The sequence below is a fragment of the Schistocerca americana genome, chromosome 11 (assembly GCF_021461395.2).
Source record: "Schistocerca americana isolate TAMUIC-IGC-003095 chromosome 11, iqSchAmer2.1, whole genome shotgun sequence".
In the NCBI taxonomy this organism is placed as follows: domain Eukaryota; kingdom Metazoa; phylum Arthropoda; class Insecta; order Orthoptera; family Acrididae; genus Schistocerca; species Schistocerca americana.
This window is the reverse complement of record NC_060129.1, coordinates 26,343,898-26,371,175: the sequence shown is the minus strand read 5'-3', so window position 1 is coordinate 26,371,175 and position 27,278 is coordinate 26,343,898. Positions and strand designations below refer to the sequence as shown.

Here is a 27,278-nt window from a genome sequence, read left to right as displayed (position 1 = left end):
TAGCGACTGAGAAGTTTCCGAGGAATTACTAAGTGCCGTATCTGAATGGTCACATGCCTTCAAAATGGATGACTTCATCAATCAAATGGAAGAAGTACTTATAGTACTGCTCTAAACCTGCTAGCATCTAGAAAATGGTGAGAATAGGTGTGGACCACAAGATTGATGTTAATGATTTTTTTTTTTTTTTTTTGTTTCTGCTGCAGATCAGTGCTGATGTACTGCTGGCCAACATGCACATCAAGAAAGAACAAGAGGACATCAGTGATCAAAAGGTAATCAAACAGTGTGGAAAGAGACAAACATAACTTCTGTTATGTTGTTATAGCACTACAGTGGGAGTCTCAGTGTAGATGGCTCTTGGTGGTGGTGGTGGTGGTGGTGGTGGTGGTGGTGGTGGTGGTCATTGTTGTCGTTGTAGTTGTCCTGGTCCTCGTTGTCTTAAGTCTGGAGGCTGGTTTGATACAGCTCTCCTTCGTAGTCTATCCTGTACAATTTGAAGAATGACATTTTCCCACCAGACTGTGTATAAAACGTTTTGTTTTTCAAATTACTGGTTTTGGGCGTTGCTCAATCTCAAATGTTTCTGAAAACACCATACCAAATAACAACTACACGTAAATCACGTAATGAAATGATAATTAAATGAACTCCCTAGCTGCAAACAGGCGTTTATATACTTCATTGGGGACATGGCAGACGCTCTATCCATCTGAGCCACCGAAGGCACAGATGAATAGTGCGAGTGCAGGGACTTATCCCTTGCAAGCTTCCCATGAGACCCACATTCCCAACTGTCAACAATCTGTATACGTAATGTGCCTAATAGATGTCTGTCCATCATACTCATTACTCGTGGCAGATTAATCTACCAAGTCCATGAGAGTTTGGGCATAGCGTGTGCATTCGCACAAGAAGGTCAATGACCGGGAAGCCACATTTTAACTATATATGAAGGTAGTATCTGTTCCCGAAAGAACAGTCACCGTTGATCACTGTGCAGCTTTTGCTAGAATGAAATGATAATTAAATGGACACCCTAGCAGCAAACAGGCGTTGATATACTTCATTGGGGACATGTTGAAAATGTGTGTCCCGACCAGGGCTCGAACCCGGAATCTCCTGCTTACGTGGCAGATGCTCTAGCCATCTGAGCCACCGAGGGCACAGAGGATAGTGCGCCTGCAGGGACTTATCCCTTGCACGCTCCCCATTGACACATTTTCAACATGTCCCCAATAAAGTATATCAATGCCTGTTTGCAGCTATGGTGTCCATTTATTTAATTATCATTTCATTCTAACGAAAGCTGCATGGTCGTCAACGGTGACTGTTCTTTCGGGAACAGAGACTACCTTCATATATAATAAATCACGTAACTATGCTGAGTGTACCATTATGCAATCATAATATTTACCTCAAGTTCTAGTAACATACTGGGCTACAACTACTACCTCCCCACTCCCCCAAGGGGCTCACCACTCTTTGGTGAGTTTGCACTTGGTTACCATGGAGCCCCAGCCTATGCATCACCTCTTCCCTTTCTGTGCTGCATGTCTATCCTTCTACTATATTTTTCCCCCTCTCTTGGGGAACACATCTGGGCTATTTTTGGGAATGTATTCTAACGTTTCGATAGCCCGGCATCAGAACAGTGCCTCATCTGTTTCTTCTTTCTTTCTTCGTTCTCCATCTCATATCCTTCCTCTTCTCGGTGTTTGAGGTTCCTCTATGTTTCTTCTTCGTCCCTGTGCATTCCTGAAGGCTGGCCCACGCATAACAGGTAGGGTTTGCAGAGCCCCTCTGGTACAGGCCAGGACCAGGGAAGGGTGGTTGCCTGTGGTGTGAGCTTCCCAAATTGCCAATTGGCCACCTGGCAGAAGTTCGGGAGGTGTGAACAATTGGCTAACACACGTGACTGCCCCCCCCCCCCCCCCTCCCCCTCTTGCCCCTTGTCTCTGAGGGGGCCTGCAATTGGCAAGAGACACTGGCAAATCTTCTTCTCAGACACTTTCTACTAAACATAAACAGAATGACTGAATGAGCATAAAGATTCAAAGACTCTACCAGTCGCACCTCAGTTCCTCGTGGTGTCGTGTACTGAAGGTGGTCAGTTCTCTGCTACAGTTAATCTGTTTCTTCTTCTTCTTTCGATTTCGGCCATCTTTGGACCACGTTCAACAATTCACTTGCCCGGCTTTTTGATCTTTTTTTCTCTCTTCCCAATATTTCCTCATCATTTTCGAGTGGTTCCTCCTCCGCTCTTCCGACCATTTCCTGTTATTATTCTTTAGTTTCGTTTCTTCTGGAAAACACGTAATTTCGTTCACTATTTGTCTAAACTTTTCCCTGTCCCTGATTGACTCACGGGTGACATTAAAATAGGCCAAATCCTTTTTCACCATCTGTATCCATTTATTGTTGGTTTTTTCGTTCCTGTTACTATGTTCAAACACTTTTCTTGTTAGTCTGTTTCCATCCATCCTCGACAGGTGACCATAAAACGTTAGTCTGCGTTTACGCATTGCCTCACTCACTTTCTCAATAGTTTTGTATATTTCCTTATTACTCTTTAGTTTGTACTCTTCTCCAATCTTTCTCGGTCCTAATATTTTTCTCAAAATTTTCCTTTCTTTCTTTTCCATGTTTTCTATTTCCCCCTTTTTGTTAAGAGTTAGGCACTCCGATGCATACAGGCATTCTGGTCTAATGACAGTTTTATAATGTCTTAATTTAGCTTGAATCGAAATGTTTTTTTTTGTTATATATGTCTTTGGTTTTTTGAAAAGCAAATTCCATTTTCCTTGCTCTCGCCTGGTTTGCACTCTTGTCTAAACCATTCACTTGAATTATTTCACCTAAATACTTAAATTTTTCTACTCTCTTAATATTGCCGTATTTAGTAATAAGATTTTTCTTGTTATTTCTATGATTAGACATATACACGGTTTTTTCAAATGAAATCTGCAGTCCAGCTCTGGCCGAAACTTCTTGTAGTTTCTCCAGGTAGTTCTGAGCTATTTCTTCGTTTTCTGTAATTATTGCCAGATCGTCTGCAAAAGCTAAACAGTCCACTTCTATTTTTTCTTTTTTTGTTCCAATTCTGATGTCATTCTTGGTGCCTTTGAGTTCTTCTTTCCATATTCTCAATATCTTTTCCAGTACGCAGTTGAAGAGGATTGGGGATAAACCATCACCTTGTCTAACACCTGTTTTAATTTCGAACTTCCTTGAAATTTCACCCATAAATTTAACTTTGGCCTTACTGTTTGTTAGCGTCTGTTTGATAATTTGAATTGTTTTCGTATCGACCCCAAATTCTTCCAATACTTTCAGTAATGTTTCTCTATCTACCGAGTCGTATGCTTTTTTGAAATCTACAAATACTATTGCAAATCTCTGGCCTCTTGAGATTCTGTAACGAATTAGTGTTTTCAGGTTAAATATTTGTTCAACACAGGATCTACCTTGTCTAAAACCTGCTTGATATTCACCTATTTTTTTATCCAGAACTGGCTCCACGATTTGAAGTAATTTCCTTGACAAAATTTTGTATCCTACTGGTAGTAGCGAGATCCCTCTATAATTATTAACATTCATCTTATCCCCCTTTTTGTGTAGTGGGTGTATCAGGGCACACTGCCAGTCTTCAGGAATTCTTTCTTCGTCCCAGATCTTCTTAAACATATGTTCCAAAACTTGTGGGAGGTTGGTATCCATTATTTTTAGGATTTCTGGTACTATGGAGTCTTCACCTGGGGCTTTATTGTTTTTTAGACTGTGTATTATGTGTTTTATTTCTTCAGCGTCTGGAGGTTTTGACTCGGTATTAGTATTTCGGTGGTTTCCTCAATCTGTTCTAGGTTATCCTGAAATTGTCTTCTTTTTTTATTACGGAAAAGCTTAGCTGTTTCTCTTCTCTGGATTTTAAAATTGTCAAGATCTTGAGGATCTTTTGTGGAGTTCCATTTCTGCCACAATTTCTGTCTCTTCTCCAGGTTCTCATCACATTCATTGTCCCACCATGGATGTCTTCTTACTCTTTTCACGAGACAATTTTCTTTTGCTATTTCAACTATTTCGTTTTTGATCTCCTCCCATCCCGCTTCCTTATTTATTGTGGATATGCCATCGCTATCTTTGTGCAATGCTCTTTGAAACCGTTGTTTAATTTCTTCATTTTTTAACGTTTCTGTGTTATATTTTGGAATTTTGTAAAAGGTTTTCTTCTCTTTTCGAAATGGGAGTGGTCTGAATTTAATCGTAGTCAAATAGTGGTCTGAATCAACATCAAGGCTTTTCAGCACTTTAGTGTTTTGAATTTCTTCTTGACAATGAAGTGAGATAGCCACATGGTCAATTTGGAATTCTCCGAGAAGTGGATTTGGTGATCTCCATGTTTTAGTTTTTCGGCTCAGCTTTTTGAAATGTGTTGTCATTATTTTCAAGTTGAAATGCCTACATACCTCTATAAGCCTTTCTCCATTTTTTGAAGTTCTTTTGTGACCTGGGAAGAGGCCTACTGTTCCATGGTATTTTTTCTCCCTTCCTATTTGTGCGTTAAAATCGCCTACTAACATTTTTATGTTCTTCTTTGAGCATCTATCCAGTTCCATTTCAAGTATCTCCCAAAATTCTTCAACTTTCTCCGGGTTATTTTTGTTGTCCTGGTTTATGGGTGCATGGCAGTTGATTATAGAGTATCCTTTGTTTTTACATTTAATCTCAAGAATGGATAGTCTCTCAGAACTCGAGTAGAAGTTAGTAACTGAATCTAAAATTGAGTGATGTACCAGAAATGCTGTTCCCAGGTATGGCATTTGTTTCATTAAGATTTTACCTGGTTTTCCTTTAAATAAACGATAGTTTTCAAAATCTAAAGCAGTTTCATCTAAAAACCTTGTTTCTTGTAATGCACATATTAAAATTTCTTTCTGGTTCAGCTTTTCAATCAATAATTTCAATTTTCCTACTTTAATTAGAGAGTTTACATTTAGGGTTGCAAACATAGTTGCTTTCTTAAATTTCAGTGTTGAGGGCTGCATACATGTTGGTTGGGGTCCTCCAAAATCCTTTGACCCCTTTGCATTGTTTCTACGAACAACGGAGGATTTGCCATTCGGTCTACCTCTTGGAGTAGTGTCTATCTTTGACGACGTTCCCATCATGCTTTGCAGTAATTGTTGGATAATAAATTGGGGGATCGGGTTGCCCCGAATCCGAAATTAAAACCAAGGTAGTAAGCCCTGGAGTTAGCTCTTCCGCTCTCTCTGCCGTTGGGAAATTGTTCCTCTTCCGCCATTGAGACCGTTGGCTGGGTTTCACCTAGTAACCCTAGGCAGGGGCCCTATGACAGGGTGCTACCATCTGGAGCCGGACGGACCCTGGTTTTTTTACGAGGTTGTTACTCCTCCCCCTCCACACTTCCCCATCCTCTTGTTTTTAGATGGGCCCGGGCTTGGGACCGGCTTGCGGCGGTGTTAGTTAATCTGTTTATTATTCAGAAAGATTTAGATGCAGTTGCTGTCCCTGTAAAATCTTGCTCTCCTCTACGTAATGGTATTTTAGTTTGCAAACAAGTAGTGATTTTCAAGCCCAACAACTGATTATAGCATCTCTCCTCCACGGGTGTCCTGTTCGTGTCGAGGTCCATCGAATGCTGAATTCTTTGCACGATGTTATTTACACTCGATTGCTTGATGGTCTGACCGAGGGAGAATCCAAAATTCTCTCTCTCGTCAGGGCATAACTGCGATGCATTGGATAATGAAATTGGTTGATGCCACCTTAGTTCCTACGTGCACCCATTTTCTCACTTTTGATTGAGTAGTGCTTCCATAAAAGATCAAACTAGGCTACGAAGTCGTCACAGTCCGACCGTACTTTCCGAACCCGATGCATTGCTACCAGTGTCAGTGTTATAGCCACACTTGTATGTCCTGTAAAAACGCTGCCAAATGTGTTACTTGTGGTAGGGATGCTGTTTCAATTGTAATTGAGACCATGCTGCCTCATCTCGTGAATGTCCCGTGTATCTCAATGAGTCGTCTGTTCAGGAGATCCGAGTGAAGGAAAAAATACCTTACCCTGTCACTCACAAGTTGTTGGCTAGTCGATAGCCCTGCGTTTTTCCATCTGGCACTTACAATACCGTCTTTACTATACTTCGTTTCATGAAGGATGTGGCCATGCATATTCGCGACCTCGAATGCAGCACTGCAGCTATCGAATCACCCAGTATCACAGCAGTATCCCTGTCTCCTTCTCTTCCAGCTGCAATCTGAGCCAGCAAACCTTCGCCCTCAGTGGCAAAATCCTGTGCTTCACAACCGTTAAGCCGGAAAGGACGAAAGGAACCCTCCCGTGAAGACTTGTTCCATCCCTACAGCCAACGAGCATCTGCAAAGGCTCTAAAAAATCGAGGCAAATGGTCTTTTCCTTCGCTGACACGGAAATCCTCTTCAGTGGTGTTGCCATGTGATTCCATCACGTGGCGGACCTCTGTTTTGCCGGTGCGCACTGCTAACCATTTTTCTGCCGTGGAATCCACAGGATGATCCAGAGAGAATGCTGATGAGTCTGTAGGTCTCGTGGAACTAGGACAGGATCCTCCAGCTTCTGTGCCCTGTAGCAGTGAGTCTTTGAAGGCGGGCACTCAGTAGCCACTGGGGTGACAACCCTTCATTTTATCTCACCTCCCCTTTTCCTATTGTAACTCCCCTCCAGTGGAACATACATGGCCTTAGATCCAACAAGAAGGAATTACGGCTGCTCTCGGAATCTCAGCGTCCACTTGTTTTCTACCTCCAGGAAACAACATTGCGTCCTTGTGACCGCTTTGACCTCTCGCATTTCTTTCTGGTCTGGTTTGATCTGCCGCCCCCCCCTCCCCCCCTCCAGGATGGCCTTCTACCTCATGGGGGAGTCATGCTGCTCATCCAGGATGACTTTCATATTCAAACCTTCTCACTGAACACCTGGCTATAAGCTATTGCAGTCCATATTTTCCTTCCTCACTTCACCTTTTCTGTTTGTACACCTTTTCTGTTTGTAACGTCTACATCCACCTGTCACCAGGTCAGACTTACTCCAGCTTATTGGTCAACTCTCTCATCTCTTTTTGCTGCTTGGTGGCTTTATCTGCACACCATCCCCTCTGGGGCTCTCCCAGAACCTGCCTGAGAGATGCCCTCTTGGCTGACCTTCAGTCAACTTAACCTCATCTGCCTTAATGCAGGAGCACCCACGTTCCTTTCAGACTCCACACACACCTATTCGTATTTGGACTTCTCGTCCTGCACTGCCCAGTTTGCCCACCGTCTCGAGTGCTCGGTTCTCTCCGGCACGTGCTCGAGCGACCGTTTCCTATGTGCTATCTGTTTGCTAGCTCCTACCCACCTACGTGTAAACCCGACGGGCAGCTTTTGAAGGCTTTACTTCTCCCTGCCGACCTTTGACGAGCATTTCCTCAGTTGTGGTGATCCTCACCCCTGCAGAATGTGTCATTCCTCGCACTTCATCTTTACCGTGCCCTGTCCTGGCCCCTATATGGACTGAGGCGTGCCACGATACAATTTGCACGTGGGGACGTCCTCTCCTTGTTTTAACTGTCATCCTACGGTGGCAAACTGTATTCGTTACAAACAGTTACGTGTGCAATGTCGTCGCGTTCTTCGGGATAGCAAAACAGCTAGCTGAATTTCATCTACTAGTTCTTTTAACAGTTCCACTCCCTCTCCTGTCATGTGGGCCAACCTCCAGTGGCTCTGTGGGACCCAGGTCCATTCCCCAATTTCTGGTGTGACAGTATCACACAATGTCATAGTGGACCCTACTGGTCTCTCCAACACCTCAGGCTGCTATTTTGCAGAGATTTCGAGTTCCACCCACTGTCACCCTGCCTTCCTCCATTGGAAACGAGTGGGGGCAGCTCGGGTGATACTCTTCTCTCAGAATCGTAAATTCTGTAGTGCCGCCTTTACTGGGAGAGAGCTAGATCCTGCTCTCACTTTATCCTTTATCCCAGTCTTTTGCCGCAAAGTCGGATGATGTTCACATCCAGATCTTGCAGTACATTTCTCTTGTGGACAAGCACTTTCTCTTTCATAGGTACAGTAGCATCTGAGCAGATGGCAAGTTTCCAAGATCTGGCATGAATCCACTGTCGTACCCATACTTAAGTCCAGTATGAACAAACACCTTCCTTCTAGCTACTGCCCCATTTTTCTCACCAGCTGTGTTTGCTAGATGATGGAATGTATGTTTCCCACCCGACTGGTATGATGGCTCGAGTCTCACAATTTACTAACCACTGCACAATATGGATTTCGAGCACACCTTTCTTCAGATGACCATTTCATCACTTTGTCAACCTGTGTCCAGACTGTGGCCGGGTTTTTCGATTCGGAGAAAGCATATGTCACCTGCTGGAGAACTGGTACTCTCCGTACTTTCTACACATGCGGCTTCCGAAGAATTTTTAAAAGACCAAGTTTTCTGGTATGCGTGGATTCTGCCTTGTCAGACAGCTTTATACGGGAAGCCTCAGTATTCCGTTCTGAGTGTCGTCCTCTTTGCTATAGCCACTAACCCTGTTATGACCTGTTTCCCGCCGGCCATCTCCGGCTCCCTTTTCGTTGGTGATTTTGCACTTCTTCACGGACTTGTTTTCTCGAGTGGCATCTTCAGTGGTGTCTCGATCGTATTTACTCGTGCAGAATTGACAGTGGCTTCTGCTATTCCACTGACAAAACTGTTACTATGAATTTCTGGTGGCACGATGGGTTTCTTCCACCTTCTTTACATCTTGGACCTGTTGCTCTTCCTGGGGCTCATTCTTGATAGGAAAATTTCTTGGTCCTCCCACGTGTCTTACTTGGCTGCCCGCTGCACGCGGTCTCTCAAAGTCCTGTGTGTCCTAAGCAGTACTTCCTGGGGAGCAGATAGTACCACCGTCCTCTGTTTGTGCCAATCTGTTGTCTATTAGAAACTAGACTGTGGGTGTTTCGTTTATGCATTTGCTCACCTTCCCCCTTATGCCGTCTAAATACAATCGACCATTGTGGAATCTGGCCGCTGGTGCCTTTTGCCTAGCCCACTTGGAAATCGGTGCAGAAGCTACCAACCTGCCGCTGTCATACCAGTGTTATGTTCTACTTAGCGGATATGCGTGCCATTTGTCTACATGTCCAGCCATCAGTCCTATTCCTCCTCCTTCGATGACTCCTTTGACGACCAGTATGGGGTGCGTACCTCTTCTGTTATCTCGTGGAGTTCGCTTACGACTATTGCTTTGGCAGCTTAACTTCATGCCATGTGCCACTTTCCCGATGTGTGTGAACCCTTCACAACCTCGACTTTACCGAGTGAGGTGGTGCAGTGGTTAGCACACTGGCCTCGCATTCGGGAGGCCAACGGTTCAATCCCATGTCCAGCCATCCTGATTTAGGTTTTCCGTAATTTCCCTAAATCGCTCCAGGCAAATACCGGGATGATTCCTTTGAAAGGGCACAGCCGACTTCCTTTCCCGTCCGATGACCTCGCTGTTCGGTCTCTTCCCCCAACCAAACCAACCAACCAACCTCGACTTTATGCAGTGGTCCGTGTTTACCTCAGTCTTCATTCGCTTTCTAAGGAAACTACTACAGATTTGATCTATCATTGTAAGTTTCTCAGCCTTCACACAAAATTTAGTGATAATACCTACGTGTATGCTGATGGCGCTCAGATCGATCGTGGCGTCGGACGTACCTTTGTCATTGGCACTGACGCTTTGTGTATCGGCTTCCAGAACACTGCTCAGTACATACAACAGAGCTCTTCCCTCCGTATGAGGCCACACAGTATTTTCCGGCGGCACTGACTTTTCTACTGTGTCATCTGCTCCGATTCTCTCAGTGCCCTTCAGATCCTCTGTGTGCCGTACACAGTCCATCCCTCAGTGTAACAGGTCCAAGAAAGCTTCCACTTACCGTATTTACTCGAAACTAAGCCGCACTCAAATCTAAGCCGCACCAGAAAAATGAGCCTCGAAATCAAGGAAAAAAAAATTTCCCGAATCTAAGCTGCACCTGAAATTTGAGACTCGAAGTTCAGGGGGAGAGAAAAGATTTAGACCGCACCTCCAAATCGAAACAAAGTGTGTCCATTGTAATATGAGACACAATTTAGGTCAAATGAATGACGATACAGCTACAGTAGTTTGGTTCGAGTCGTAAGCATAGCAGTTAAGCTTTACCAGGTAGGCATTGCTATGCATCAGGCGCTCCATCCATATTTATACGGATACCCTTCCTTTTTCACGTGCTTCGTCTGGTTTGAAGCGATCGCTTATTTTTCTTTGATCTGATAAGTGCCGTTCTCATTGCTATAGGTGTTTACGTCACTCTAAGCTGAAAATGCATTACTGTACTGTGTCATGCATTGTTTGTCGCATTCTGATAATGAGTGTTTACAGCCTGTCGCCGCTCGCGGCATGACTTGCTTTTGTGCACGCTTCTGCTGCTTACAATTAAAAGAAAAGAGAGGAATCATCTCATTAGTGAAACAATGGCAAGAGACTGCTATTTGTTGTTACTTACACTGCTGCTTTGTTTGATAATGATAAACAAGAATCAAATAATAGACTGCGTATGATAGAAGATGTTCCAAACAAGAGTTTATCGAAAATTTTTCTCCGTTTGAAAATCTTTGCAGACGCCTCTTTAGTACATTACATTCTGCACAGAAATTAAGAGTCATCTTAGATTTAAAAATCTAGTCAGTTGCCGTGCTTCATTTCTGACTGTATCACTATTCGGCATAAGAATAATACGAATATAAGCATGGCATGATATGTATATTCTTCCGCGTTTACTGTTGTCTCACTCTTAGTTTCGTAGTTTATTAGGCAGACAGGATTTAAATGAGATAGCAGCAAACACGAAAGAATACATGGCAATATGTTTATATTCGTATTATTCTTATGGTGAAGAGAATACTGCATGTGATTCACAATTCATAAAAGTTCCTGTTAGCAACCATCTCTTCTCACAGGTAGGAAAAAATTCAGAACGTAGAGTTAGCCATATTGACAGACACACATCCCAAACAGTCTTGCCAGTCGGATTTTCGTAGTACATTGAAAGGCTGCTACATTTGAAGATGAACAATACGGAATTTGTATTTACTTCGTTGGATAATGTATGAAAATGCAGTGGTCGAAACTCGGGCCGGAGAAAAAAGCTCGTCTTCCACCTTTTTTTTTTTTTAAATTTATTTACTGACGCAGAGGTTATGGCACCAGTATTTATCTGTGTGCCTGCAAAGCATGCCTGTGAAGCGCTACATATATTCGGCGGCAGAAGTTAGTTGTGGCGGCACCTACCAACATTTTTCAGAACTTCCGCTTGCTTTGCACTCGATTCTAAGCCGCAGGCGGTTTTTTGGATTACAAAAACCGGAAAAAAGTGCGGCTTAGATTCGAGTAAATACGGTAGTCGCTGTTGAAGGAGCCACCGTGACGTTTATGTGGGTTCTCGGTCACGTCGGTCTGCTGCCACAGCTGCCGTGGCTGCAGTCTTCCCACCTCAGACCGCTAGTTCTTCCGTTCGATGCGGCAATCTCCGTGTTGCCCTCTGTCAGCAGGTGGTGCTACTTTGGCATCACCACTGGCCTTCCCTCCACGGGAACAAGCTCCGTGCAAGTAAATCTTCCTAGTGGCTCGACTGACATTCTCTCGGCCCTCTCAGCTTGAGGAGATCATTTTAGATAGGTTTCTTATTGGGCACTGTTGTTTTAGCCATTACCGTGTGTTAAGTGGTGCTCCACCACCACTTTTTGCTAATTGTCATCAACCTTTGACAGTTCATTTCCTGATCGAATGTCCTTTTTCAACCACTTACGTTCTAATGTAGGTTTGCCGTCAGAGTTATTGGCCATTTTAGCGAACGATGCATGGGCTGTCGACTGCATTTTACTTTTTATCTGTCGTGGCACAGTGGTGAAGGACATTTAGACTCCAGTTTGGAACCTCCGTTGTCTCTCCAGCATATTCTGTGGACCTTTATTCGAGAGGAAGCCTTTGTTCGTAGCTCTCTCTCCTTCCATGTATTAGGCTTAAGGTGTAGTTGCTTTTAACTCCTTTTTTGTCTTAATGTTCTAAGGTTCTGACATGGGGGCATACCACCTTAGTTGTTTTTGCACCCTAAAACAAAACAAAAAATATGTGGCTACATTGTCGCCACTAATTTAAAAATTGTGTGCCGTGCGTAATTGTGTAAAGCACAGTCATCAAATTTCCTCATCTAAAATATAAGGGTTCATGTTGTAAAAGTGCTTAATACCACGTTATTTAAATGTCATATCCAGCCAGAAGCAGTTAGAAAACAAACCTTTCAATATTTCCTGTGAAGCACACCGTATACACTCACTCAGTGAACTGTCTTATGTATGCATGGGAAAACTTGAACTATCAGCTACAGAATAAAAATACAGCGGTCTTTATCGTCAGGAGTGCCCCAGAGAAGTATGATAGGACGGCTGTTGTTCTCTGTATACATAAATGATTTGGCGGACAGGGTGCGCAGCAGTCTGCAGTTTTTTGCTGAGGGTGCTGTGGTGTACTGGAAGGTGTCGAAGTTGAGTGACTTTAGGAAGGTACGAGAAGACTTGGACAAAATTTCCAGTTGGTGTGATGAATGGCAGCTTGCCCTAAATGTGGAGAAATGTAAGTTAATGCTGATGAGTAGGAAGAACAAACCTGTAATGTTCAGATACAGTATTACTGGCAACCCGCTTGACACAGTCGAGTCATTTAAATATGTGGGCGTAACGTTGCGAAGCGATACGAGGTGGAGTGAGCGTGTGAAAACTGTGGTAGGGAAGGCAAATGGTCGACTACGGTTTAATGGGAGAATTTTTATTAGAGAGTGGTTCACCCGTAAAGGAGACTGCATACAGAATGCCAGTACGACCTATTCTCGAATCCTGCTCGAGTGTTTGGGACCCCTACCAGGTCGGATTGAAGGCGGCTGTTAAGCAGCCCGTTCACATCCGGACCGGTCCGCCGACCGACCCGTCGAGAGGGTCGGCCCCGACCGGCTCGCCCGTGTGTGGGCGGTGGGCTCGCGCTCGTGTCGGAAGTTGGGGCGCGTCGCCTCCACTGGCGAGCCGCTACCTGCTTCCCCGACCGCCACCTGCCGGGCCGGGGCTACAGCTCGGGCCGGCCGCTTCCTCCTGGTCCACGTTCCATCAGTACGGTGTCCCACTCTGTGTTATTCACTGCTTCTTTTGTCGTCACTGCTTTTCGCGGCTTTTACGATAATGTCGTTCGAGGAAAACAGAGACTTTTGGGCGTGTTTCATTAATATGAACAGAGAATGGCCACATTTGTGGGAGATAAAATCGAAGGACTACTCCGATAGGAATATGAGGAACAGAGCCTACGAAGTTCTTATAGCTAGGTGCAGAGAGATAAATCGTGCAGCCGACAAGGCGTCTGTTATTAAAAAAATTAGTTCTCTACGAACGTCTTTCCGGTGACAGTTTAGAAAAATACGGGACACTAAATTGGCAACTGGAAGCGCTGCTGAAAAGGTGCCAGAACCGACACTTCGGTACTACGATCTCCTTCAGTTCACCCTGGATCGAGAAGAGGTGCGATGTGAGATATCTTCACTAACACGGGGGAGGACTCTGGAGGATGAACAGACTGAGGAAGTAAATGATGAGTCAGATATTGATGTTGTAAGTATACAAACACATTTATTTATTAAGTATACAAAGTGTAAATAAATGTTGCTCTGGACATAAACTCTAAATGATCAAAGTTTCTTGAAATTCTAATTCATTCACGTCACTGAAATATTGCTCGTGTTTTCCCCGCACTTCCTCTGCAGTAACTGTGCCGGTTTGTCGTGTCGTATCGAGTCTTAACATTTGTTGACTACCTGACTGCAAGTTTTTATCAGTAAGGTTTACAGTTTGTGAGTTATTGCAATCAGCGGCAGTATGAATGTAATTAGGGCTTTTCTTCCTTAAAAAGTTGTGCAAAGCTCTACGTGCAAGAACGATTCCGTCAACAGTTTTTACGTCAACCGCTATTGGTGTTAATAACACTCAAAAACTGTTTGCCATTATTCCAAAAGCATTCTCAACTACCCGCCGAGCTCTGCTGAGCCTGTAATTGAAGATCTTTTTCTCCCTTGTTGAGTTCCTTTGAGGATACGGTTTCATTAAATTCGGCATCAAAGGGAAAGCTTCATCACCTACGAACACAAATGGCACTGTAGAATCCACTCCTTCCAGATAAACGGGATCTGGTAAATTTAGAGTTCCAGATACTAGTGAAGTGTAGAAGTCTGTAAGCTTTAGAATCTGACACTCGACCGTTTGTACCGGTATGAACATATATAAGATCCTAGTTTGCATTTACAACAGCGAAAAGGACAACACTGAAAGTACCTTATAGTAATAGGAGCCACTACCCGCAGGTTTTTTAATCAGGACATGCTTACCATCTGATGCCCCTAAACAGTTTTCAAAATTCCATAGTTCTTTAAACTGACGAGCAACGTTTCTCCAGTCTTCTTGAGATGAAGGAGTCTGAAATTAAAATTGATACAATTACCGAAATGCACGATTAAGTGGCAAAGTTGTACAAACAGTGAAAACACTGCATATTTTTGATGCAGACATTGTGCTTTCCAGGTGAACCTGTCACAGGAGCCACCTTCATCTGGAAGCCCACCAACTGCAATGCCCACTACAGGGAAAAAGAGATGTGGTCGAACTCGGGAGAGAACATCGTGGACGAAAAAGAGGTCTCAGTTAGCAGATATTGTGTCCCAGTACTTGCAGGCTGATGACTCTATCCTTGACAATGATGCCAAAGTGTGGGTTTCGGGATTCAGGCAGTTACTGATAACGAACAAAAGGACATAGCAAAAAAAATTATTTCGAATGTACTCTTTTTGACAAAGAGGAGGAAATTAAGTTGTCGTTCCCAAATTTTTACGCCTCACTCAAATCCGTATATGCACGTAATGCAATTTTCACCACAGTTTCCACTCCCATACGATGCAACACAATAGGATCACAATAATAGAATATACGAAACAGGCGCGTATCAACAAGTTACACAACTGCAACCCCGTGGAAGAACATTTGATGGAGGCGCATGTAAGCCATCTACAAGTGATAGTCAGCAACATTAACTATATTACTGATTGTATTTTACAACAATAAAGATGAATTTCACTAAGAAACAGCATCAGTTTTCAATAACAATTTTCCCGTAAGCAACCCTATACGTTTTAGTCAAATTTATATGTCAATTCTGACTTTACCAACTAAATATTTCATTTGTGTGTACCAAACACGTTTCGTCTATTCGTGCTAGGCTTTCTGAGTGCCCAGTAACAAAAAGAAAATTAGATAATTATAAATATTCTGAAAAGAAAATTATTTTCTTTATATTACACTAGTTTGTATTTCAAAACTTCTTTTCTGAGGTCACAGTTATTTTTAGGTGATCTTGTATATTTAGTGCACGCTGCATTAAGAAATGTAACTCACTTTGCTCAGTCGGGTCAGGTTTCTTCCCTACCTCAGTTTTCAGGTAGTGGCCTATTAGGTATATAAGCGATTCGAGCGCTCAAAATTTTTAGGTTTGTCACAAGGCAGAATTATTTCCATGTCATATTACAGTAAGCTGGAAAGTAGCACGACTTAAGTTTCCTGAGTGAAAGCAGTATTGTTACAAAATGCGTCGAAAGTGCAAGAATTGTCCTGACCGATTTTGCTGCATATTGGATAAGTTATTAAGCCACATTAGAAGTTAAACACCACTCCTTTTGTGACGAAAATGTATCTTGAATTCTTTGGAGCTAAAGCATCTAATAAGCAAGACCTTCCCTTCCGTCTGGTTTGCACAACGTTAAGTCAAAAGCCCTCCTGAATACTCAGAAAATTACACTTTCACTGCTGCACATTGAACTTGGTTTGATGAGGTTCTATATGATGGCAGTGAATAAAGAAACTGGGGCTTTTACTTTGTTAAAACAAATTTCCATGTTTCATTGAGGCTAAATTTAATGCAGGTATTTTTGACGGCCCTCAGATCAGCGAGCTTATGAAAGACTCACAATTCGATGAAAGTGTGGAGGGTACAGTGATAAATGCCTGTCTGGTATTGAAATCTATAATAAAAAATCTTTCTCTTGGCATATCTATGAGCCCGAAACGTGAAAATACTGTCTAGAAATTTCGGCAAAACTTCAAAATACGTGGTGTTCAAATGTCAATAAAAATGCACTTTCTCAACTCACATTAGATTACTTCGCTGACACAACTGTGGAGACTATAGGCAGGGGCAGGATGAGCTTCATAAAGTGTATCGGTCGTGGAGGAAAGTTGCCAGGTTCGCTAGGATGAGAACGTGCTTGTGGACTATTCTTGGTGCCTCAAGAGAGACATTCCAGTTACCAAATACGTACAAAAGTAGTTGAATAGAGCATTTCTTCCATAAAATGATGTTAATGTACGATCTCGTATATGTGATTTAAACTTCATCCAAATCTAAGACAGCTTTCAAACCATAATCCGCATATTTATGTTGAAAAATTTCTTAAGTGCCTTATTTAAAAAATGAAATAGCAATAAAACCTGATCTGACTCAACAAAATGAGTTTCATTTTTTATTTCAGTGTCCATGAAATATTAAGAATCAACCTATAAAACAACGGCCAGTAAGACCACTGAAGATGCTTAACGTGAATAGGCGAAACGTGTTTGTACACACAAATGAAACATTCAATAGCGAAATAAGTTTTTTCTTATTTATATGATGAAGCATAACTGAAGTAGCAACTGGAGAAAGTGGCTGCAAATATTGAAAACATTATTTGTAATTTGAATAAATGGTGATCCCCTTACTCTTAAAAATATTGGCTGCCCAACACGTTTCGGGGACGATTTTTCCAAGCAGCTGAGATGAAATGGCACAGCTGTATTTCAGGTCTCCATAGCTTCTGCCTGTAGCCAGAAATCGCAATGTTGCTACTAATCGCTCCTCAGCAGTGATGGTAGCTCTTATATGCGTTTCTTTCTTTTCGATTTTAAGCCGTATGAGATCCAGTAATTCACAAAAAGTATTGTCATCCATACGTAAGAAGTTTTTATAGTCTGCTGGCTCTTGAACTTGGAGAGTACATAACAGATTTATGTGAGAAAACTTGATTTACCTCTCAACCATTCTTTCATCCATAAACGTTTCTTTTTCTTGTCTTCATCTACACATAACATCAGTGCTGCAGGCACAGCAAGTTTTCCTTTTTGTTTTGGCACGGTGAGTGCTGCCACACGACTGTGCGCTCGCAGCTGGAGGCCGCCCAGCGGCCGGGTGTGGCCACACACAGCCCGGCTTGTCAGGGCTAGTGTTAGCGAGCGGTTTGGCAGACCAGTCGGGCTGTCAACGGGCGGCTTTATATTTGTTACCAGTAGGTTTGAACAGTTTAGGTGCAAGTGTTGCGGAGATGCTTCAGGAACTCAAACAGGAATCCCTGGTGGGAAGGTGGTGTTCTTTTCGGGAAAAACTAGTGATAAAATGTAGAGAATCGGCATTTGAAGCTGACTGCCGAACAATTCTGCTGCCGTCAACATACATCGTGAGTAAGGACCGTGAAGATACGATAAGATATGAGAAATTAGGGCTCGTACAGAGGCGTACGGTCAGTCACTTTACTCTCGGTGCACTTACGAGTGGAACAGGAGGGTAGTGGCAGAGGGTACCCTCTGCCACACACCTTACAGTGGCTTGCGGAGTATCTGTGTGAATGTAGATCTTACAGTTATCAATAAGATTTCAAAGGTATCTCTGTGTCTTAGTGACAGTTATGGGAAAAACATATAAATAAATCGTCCACATAAGCAGTTACAAAATCTGTAGTACATACATCAAGACATGATGGACTGCACAGAGCTATTTACATCATTTACATTCAATATAATATTGTTAATGTAATGTCAGGTCTAAAATGTAGTCTATTAGTACATTAAGTTGAAAAATATGTGAAAATATGTCCTCATCGTTAATGTGAAAAGTGTCACAATCACAGTGTGTGACAAACATGGAGAAATGATGTCACCAATCAATTTTGAATAAAATAAACCCACTAGTCATCACAAATAACTGTGTCCATAAATAGAATAATTAAAATAAAATTGTAACAAATAACATTAAGATGTCAGTCTGCATACACTGTTGTATATATATTTCACTGCACACCATGTCTGTGGCCTCCTGTGGAACTATAACCGTTATTTGAAAAATTAATCGATTGAGATAATTAGCAGAGATAATCCAAACCATAGCATAAACTTACGCATTTTATCTTAATTAGTCTATATATATTCGGTATTGTCAAGTTGGGGGAATGTAGATAATGCAGAAAGAGAATTACAACTTCAAACAGCCGAGATCGCTGTTGTACGGCATTGATTATGATGACTGGTTTCAGCACACTACATTACCATCATCAGATCTTCTGCAGTACATTGCATTGAATCTGCTCTGTACCACAGAAGATATGATTATGGCAATGCTGAAACCGGTTGTTACAGTAAATGCTGTACAATGGCAATCTTGACTGTTTGAAGCTATACTTCTGTTTCTGCATTAATTAGTTTACTTTAATTTTATCTGCTCGTGTGACAGTTCGTCGAGTGAGTGTATACAGTGTGATTTGTGGGAAATGTCGGAAGGTTTGTTTTCTTAGTGCTTCTGAGTGGGTATGACATTTAAATAATTTGGTAATAAGCACTCTTATGTCATGTACACTTATGTTTTGGATGAGAATGTTTGATGACTGTGCTTGGTATAGTTATTCACAGCACGTGATTTTTAAATTAATGACGAAGACATAGCGACATGTTACTGGAGGTATCTACGAGGGCTGCCCATAAACTAACGCACCGCATTTTTTTTTCCCTCGGCAATTCTTAATTGAGCATAATGAGAATGGTGTTTTACCTACACACCCTATTTTTCCAGTTAATCCCCATCCCTGCCTCACTCCAGTGCGAAACGGGCACGTGTGCCCTGTCGGTACCAATCCTTGTCTCGGTGGTGGAGCCGGAGCTGCACTGTGTGAATCACCTCCCCATTGTCGTCAAAATATCTTCCACGAATGGCATCCTTTAATGGCCCGAACAAGTGGAAGTCCGAGTGGGCTATGTCAGGTGTGATACCCGTGGACGGTCTCCCCGACCGTTGCAAACCGTGGAGCTCCACCGAACTGCTTTATGATAACCTCACACTCTGTGACCAGCGAGTAACTGTACTTCTGTCGACAGCAGGTGGTCCGCAGACTTTGCACGAGTGTTTGTGAATGTTCCCCACAGTTTCTTCTCTGCAGTGAGAAATTCAATGATGGCACATTGCTTGTAATGTACGTCACCTACAGACGTCATTTTGAAACTGTCCCGCAGCTACGCTATCTGTCAGAAGTGACGGAAACTTGGCACACTCATTCGGGATACTTCAAATAACATTTCGCATTTGTAGCATTGTTTTTGGCTGAGAAAAAAATGGGATGCATTACTTTCTGGGCAACCCTCGTACTTGGTTTGTGTAATGATACATCCACTGTAGTTTCACAATTTGTGTTTGACTGTTTTCTTTGCTGTGATGTATTGTTATGTTTTCAGACACACCCGAGAATGGGCAGTGCCCATAACTGGTAGTGTGAAAGATGACAAGTTTTATACACAGTCCGGTGGAAAAATGTTGTTCTTCAGCTTATTGAGGCTGTGGGGCCCACGCAGAAGAAAATATCCCGTACCAGCCACTTCATCTATGTATAGCTACTGCAAATGACATCCACTCGAACCTGTGTAGTGTAGTCGAGCCTCGGTCTCCCTCTACAATTCTTAAGCCCTCCGTTTTCAAATGGTCAATTCTGTCATCCCTCAGGATGCCCCGTATCAAACAATCCCGTAAATTTCTTTTTTGCCGAAGTCCCAGTCACGATCTGCTCCTAGTAGTTGTCAGTCCCACTCGTCAGCTCCCCAGCGTTCTACCACAGTGCCCACATTTCAGAAGCCTCGTATTCTGCTGTTACCTAGACTGCTTTTTGTCAGTGGTGCACTTCTGTATAAAACTGCGCTCCAGGTGGGTCGGTTTGGGGAAGGAGACCAGACAGCGTGGTCATCGGTCTCATCGGATTAGGGAAGGAAGTCGGCCGTGCCCTTTCAGAGGAACCATCCCGGCATTTGCCTGGAGTGATTTAGGGAAATCACGGAAAACCTAAATCGGGATGGCTGGACGCGGGATTGAACCGTCGTCCTCCCGAATGTGAGTCCAGTGTCTGACCGTGCGCTCCAGGAAACATTTGAATTTGTGGTACGTGTTAATATTATTTGACTTTTTCAGAATTGCCTTTGTTGCTATTGCCAGTTTGCGTTTTATGTCCTCCTTACACCAGCCTTTATTTTGCTGCCTGTATGACACATCTCATTTACTACCTTAGTGCTCCATCTCCTAATGTAAATCCCTTAATGTGATTTCATTCATTGTGTATGTGAAATATAAAAGGGCAGCGCGTCGGCAGAGCTGTCATTTGCACTGTGGTGACTTGTGTGAAAAGGGTTTGGACACGACTGTCGCCACACGGTCGGAATTAACAGACTTTGAACGCGGAACGGTAGTTGGACCTACAGATGTGGGACATTTCATTTTGGAAACAGGTACGGAATTCGATACTCCGAGGTCGACGGTGTCGAGTGTGGGGCGAGAACATAAAATTGCAGGTATTACCTGTCATCACAGACAGTGTGGTGGTTGACAGCACTCACTCACTGACAGAGAGCAGCGGCGATTGCATAGAGTTGTCAGTGCCGACAAATGAGCGACACTGTGAGAAATAACTGCACATATCAATGTAGGAGGTACGATGAACATATCAGTAAGTATAGCGTGACGAAATTTGGTGCAGTGGAAATTCGATTATACGTTCTCCAATTTTACATTTTTCGTGATTCTGTGCCATAAGTTTGTAGCCTCTGTGGAAAACTCGTAAGATCAGTGCTAAAGATTCCTCAATTTTACGTTTCTTCATAGTAAGTTTACCTCGATTCTACGTTTGTACTCGGCAACTCACTTGACTTTGACCCGTTTTCTTCCTGTTGACGTTTGATGTGACTGAATGAGCTATAACTGGTACAAAAGACAGAATGTCTGTACTGTGGGTGGTAACAGTGTCGAGGGAATATTTTAGTCCGTTGCGGAGATGGAGACGAGAGAGAGGAAATGCTGATGTAATCCACAATCGGCTTTGCCGACACGACTTGTGACGTTTAGTTTCACTGTGCTGTTGTGATAAAATTACTGCTAGCTGCGGCAACAGTGAAAAAGCGGGAGAGTTGACGCAAAGTGTCCTGGACTGAGTCGATACGTGACGAAGGCACCCAGCTGCCACCTTTCCTTGTGCCACTTAAAACTATGTGTAACTGTATCTTTTTGCACGTATTTCTGACGTACTGTATTCGGGAACCGTATTGATTGTTGAACTTTTAAATTCAGTCACGGAGTCTCAAAGAATATGCTCGGTCAGAATCGAGAAGACGTCGACCGTTTCCGGCTAGTGAGCTCTTATTGGCTGGTGAACTGTTACGTCATCCGACAGCCAGCACTACCACCACACCACATTAACACACTTAAATTGAGCTCACCTGCTGGATGTGTGGAGAGGGGTAGTGGCCCTATGATGATGGGAGAGCGGGTAGGGGCGAATGCATTTTGTGAAGTGCCGAAGCTGAAGTGGCGTCAAATCGAAAGACTTGCACACTGCGGATGGTCTACTCGACGGGAGGCCCTAGTCACACGACATTTATTTATTCGTCTGCTGTGGCAGAGATGTCACAGGGAAATGAAACAAGGGTTTTGTGATAGCTCATTTTAAAGACTTTCGTGTTCAAATCTGACACAATACAGTTGCAACACTTACATCTACTACTCACTTTTAAACTGCGTGACGCACACTGTAGATAGGAAAGATTGGCAGCAATGATGGGAGGTGTGTAGCGAAATTGTAGTGCCGGAGCTTTCTATTTTACACAGTGTATTGAAATTCACTGAGCTAACTCCTAATAACTTCAATTGGGAAGTAAACTCATTCTTTCACACCTGTTTCTCTCACCGAGCCGAAAATAACACTTTGTTGGGGTGGAGAATATGAAGTGTGGTGAGTGTATGAAGTGTTACTTGTAAGAAAAGAGTGATGACAAAGTTTGTCATTCAGCAGATGTCCCCATTTATGCTTTTTGTTTAACCACTCAGCTGCTGTGACATTTTATACACCGGGTGATCGAAAAGTCAGTATAAATTTGAAAACTGAGTAAATCACGGAATAATGTAAATAGAGAGGTACAAATTGATACACATGCTTGGAATGACATGGGGTTTTATTAGAACCAAAAAAATACAAAAGTTCAAAAAATGTCCGACAGATGGCGCTTCATCTGATCAGAATAGCAATAATTAGCATAACAAAGTAAGACAAAGCAAAGATGATGTTCTTTACAGGAAATGCTCAATATGTCCACCATCATTCCTCAACACTATCTGTAGTTGAGGAATAATGTTGTGAACAGCATTGTAAAGCATGTCCGGAGTTATGGTGAGGCATTGGCGTCAGATGTTGTCTTTCAGTATCCCTAGAGATGTCGGTCGATCACGATACATTTGCGACTTCTTCTTCTTCATGTGCCGTCTCCTCAAAGAAGGTTGGCTGTCATCATGGCAATTTCTGATCTTGATTTGGCTGATCTAAGGAGTTCTGACGTTGAACAGTTGTACCAATTTTTTAAATTGTCAATCCAGGATGTCCGTCTTCTACCCCTCGTTCTCTTCCCACAAATTTTCCCTTCTAGTATTATTTGCAATATTTTGTAATTTACTCCCCTAATAACATGGCCTAAATATTGTAGCTTCCTTACTTTAATAGTTTTAATTAATTCTTTTTCCTTTCCCATTCTTCTTAGGACATCTTGATTAGTAATCCTCAACACCCAACTAATTCTAAGTATTCTTCTATATGCCCACATTTCAAAAGCTTCTAAACTGTTCATGTTCTTCTTTTTCAATGTCCACGCTTCCATTCCGTATAATAATTTTGAGAATACATAGCATCTTAGCAACCTCATTTTTGTGTTTAAACAAATGTCTCTCGAACAGAATGCATTTTTCATCTTATTAAAGATACTTCTGGCCTGTCCTATTCTCGATTTAATTTCTTCTGAGCTTTCAATCTCCTCATTTACAATTGTTCCGAGATATTTAAATTTACGTACTTGATCGACTCTTTCCCTATTGATTGTAAGATTTTCTTGTTGGTGTGTTTTAGATATCACCATGAACTTAGTCTTGCTTACGTTAAGAGTCAAGCCAAATTCTTCACTTTTTTCTGCGACTTTGTCAAGAAGTAATTGTAGATCTTTGAGGTTTCCAGCTAGTAGTGCAGTGTCATCAGCAAACCTAACATTGTTAATGTTTAGCCCATTCACTTTAATGCCAGCTATTTCATCTGATAGAGCTGCCTGGATTATGTCTTCTGAATACATATTAAACAATAAGGGTGAGAGAACGCAACCTTGTCTCACACCCCTCTTTATTTCTATATCATTCGATAACTCATTTTCTACCTTCACGGTTGCGGTTTGATTGTAGTAGAGGTTATATATAATGCGGATGTCTTTCTTATCAAGTGTTTTCTTTTCTAACAATTCTATGAGATGATCATGACGAACTTTGTCAAATGCTTTATTATAATCCAGGAAGCACACATATAGTGGCTGGTTAACCTCCATACATCGTTGCGCTAATATGTTAAAAGCAAACAATGCTTCTCTTGTACCGAGGGAACTTCTAAAACCGAATTGTGTTTCACTTATACCTTCTTCTACTTTTTTGTATATTCGTTGGTGTATAACTTTTAGAAATATATTTAAGGTGTGACTCATTAAGCTTATTGTACGGTGATCATTACAAGTTTTGGCATTAGCCTTTTTGGGTAATGTAACAAAGGTAGATGTCAACCAATCCCTAGGAATAATTCCCGAATTATAAATATCATTAAACAATTGTACAAATATATCTATATGGTCTATTCCTATGAGTTTCAGGATGTCATTTGGTATCTTATCCGGTCCAGGGGCTTTTCCTGTCTTCGATTTGTTGATAACATGTAATATTTCTTCTTTCGATATGCTTGGTCCTCGTTCTCCGATCATGTTATCATAAAATTTTTGATCTTTTCTTGTATCTTCAAATAGTTCTTTGACATATTCTGTCCACCTGTCCAGTTTACCTTTAACATCAGGAATTATTTTGCCATTTTTATCTAACAATAAACTTGTACTTTTCTTTTTATTAAGTCCAGCTAAATCTTTAACTTTTTTGTGTAAGTTGAAACTATCATGTCTTGTTTCATAACTCTCAATTTCAGAGCATTGTTCCTTGTACCATTCTTCTTTTGCTCGCCGTGTTTCTTTTCGTATTTCTGCATGTAATCTTTTATACTCACTTTCATCTCTATTTTTAAGTATTCTTCTTTGTTCCATCAATTGTAATATCTTCTCTGTCATCCACTTCTTTTTCATGTTGTCGTGTTTGGTCGCCATTGTGTTTTTACATGCATTATTTAATGTGTCTTTTATAAGTTCCCATTTGCCATCAATGTCTTCTGTTTGATTATTCTTTATCCTAACTAATTCCTTATTAATCTCTTCAGAAGTCTTTTGTTTAGTCAAGGGGTCTCTTAGAATAGTTGTATTTACATAGTCCTTCTTTTGTTTCTTTTGTATGGCTTTCAGTTTCACATGGAACTTTGCTACTAAAAGGTTATGATCAGAAAATATATCAGCTCCTGGATATGTTTTCACACCATGAATAGAATTTTTGTACCTCTTGTTTATAAGTGTGAAATCAATTTGATTTCTGCAAACTTCTTCATTGCAGTCTCTTGGTGATTTCAAAGTATAAAGTCTTCGTTTAGGGAGTTTAAAAAATGTGTTTGTAATAGACAGATTGTTTTCCTGGCAAAATTGTGACAGCAAATCTCCTCTTTCATTTCTTGTTCCTAAACCAAAAGGTCCAATAAGATCACCTTCACTTCCTTCACCTATTTTGGCATTAAAATCTCCCATGATGATAATAATGTCTCTGCTTTTTGAGGTTCCTATTGCTTGCGACTTCAGGTAACCACAAAGCCAATATTCGCAGGACTGAGGTCTGGGGACCTGGGAGGCCAAGCATAACGAAAGTGGCGGCTGAGCACACGATCATCACCAAATGACGCACGCAAGAGATCTTTCACGCGTCTGTTGGACATTTCGTGAACTTTGTGTTCACCCCCCCCCCCCCCCCCTCCCAATAAAACCCCATGTCATTCCAAGCATTGTGTCAATTTTTACATCTCTATCTACATTATTCCGTGGTTTATTAAGTTTTCAAATTTATACTGACTTTTTGATCACCCGGTATATCCTTGCTACTTTATTTCAGTCAGATACAGTGCATAAAATAAAAATCACTGTATCTGCTAACTTATTTTACAAAACTGATGAAGACGCTTAAGCTTGTGACTGCTGAAAATTTCTGTGTCCAGACCAATTCCTTTTCACTGAAGACTGCCTCATCACATCGCATTTACAGTAATTCTTTTACTTAAACAGAACCTATTGCCTTCTAACCTAACCTAAACCTGGTGTTTGTTGTGTGCAGTCTAATATTTTAACTGTGGAAGTATTTCACATTACAGTGCACAATTTCTAACAGCAGATAGGATTTCATTCCGGTGGTGTGGGTGACCCTGGGAAAGACGCTGCTTTGGGGTCTTGCTATTGTTGTACTCGTACCGGCAGACTTCACATTTAAAAGCATTATTTTTTTATTTCAAATTGAAAAATGCTGCTAGTACAAATGAGCAAATGAGGTAAAACATGTGCACTATGCACTGATAAGGGAGGAGTGAAGACAGTGCACTGTTGACTGTACAGTGTAGACACAAAGAATTTACATTGTGTGTAGTTACTCTGGACTTTACCAGCTACCTTTTTATGTGGGAGTGAGCACTCTGTTACTGTGGAGGAGGGTGAAGCTGTCACTAATGTCTCCTCCCTGGCTGGGATAAGCTGCTTTCGTGTCAACTAGATTTGTATTCGCCGGTTGACATATCGGCGTACACCATGGACGCTCACCTGCACCGTTTTGACGTCACTTTGTTAGCTTGTTCAGGTGCAGACAAGCTCTCCCCTGGCTACACAAGGAAAGCACGCATTCCCATACTACATTCTGATGCCTTTCATTGTACTTCACAGTTTTCGGTTTAATTCAGCACGTTCATCAAGATTTTTTTTTTGGGTGAGCGTCTCTCAAAAACAATTTCAATTTTTAACAAGTTTTTATATGCTGTTACACATCTGTGATTTTTAAAAAGCTGCTGAAATTCATTACCCCAAATCATTGTATAAACAGTGTATTGTATATTTAATTTCCTTCACTTTTATTGGTTTTGTGCAGTGTATTGGAAAATATTATCGTTTTTAATCATATATTCCACTTAATATGTTTTTGCTCATATGTGGGGGGTTTTAAAGTTTTGCTTAGTTTTGGATTCTTTAATTCTGGACCACACAAAAACGTAAAATAAGTGTTTTTCTGTTGGGCTATGCCAGCAGACGACCACCGTGAGTGCCTTTGCGAACAGCATGACATCCCCACACTGCCTGTCCTGGGCTCGTGACTGTATCGATTGGACCTTTCGACGTCTGGAAAACAGTGACCTGGTCGTGAGAGTCCTGATTTCAATTGGTGTGAGATGATGATAGGGTTTGAGTGTGGTGCAGCCTCACGAAGCCGTGGATCCGAGTTGTCAGTGAGGAACTGTGCAAGCTGTTGGTGGCTCCATAATGGCACGGTCTGTTTTTGCTCAGATGGTCTGGGTCCTCTGGTTATTTTCAGTGACTTGGAGACTGTTTGCAGCCACTCGTGGACTTCGTGTTCCCAAACAGTGATGGAATTTTTGTGGAATACAGTGTGGCATGTCACTGGGCCACAATTGGTTTGAAGAACATTCTGGCTCAGTATTTCTGCAGGGGATTTCCGATGACTTGCCGAGCCTGTGCCACGTCGAGTTGCTTCGCTACGCTTTTGGGAGTATCTGTGACTTTTGTCACCTCAGTGTACCATTGTTCTACTTTTGTTGTTGTTTATCTTAACAACTTCTTCTAAAAATGGTGTC

At 42.0% G+C, this 27,278-nt stretch overlaps 1 protein-coding gene across 1 annotated transcript in view; it reads left to right on the top strand.

Moving 5' to 3' along the window:
* LOC124553903 overlaps window positions 1-27,278 on the top strand; it is a 137,131-nt gene that overhangs the window by 50,886 nt on the left and 58,967 nt on the right. Inside the window, exon 5 of the mRNA XM_047127916.1 lies at window positions 207-275. Within this exon, the coding sequence (XP_046983872.1) occupies window positions 207-275 (69 nt within the window). The remainder of the gene's footprint in view (window positions 1-206; window positions 276-27,278) is intronic.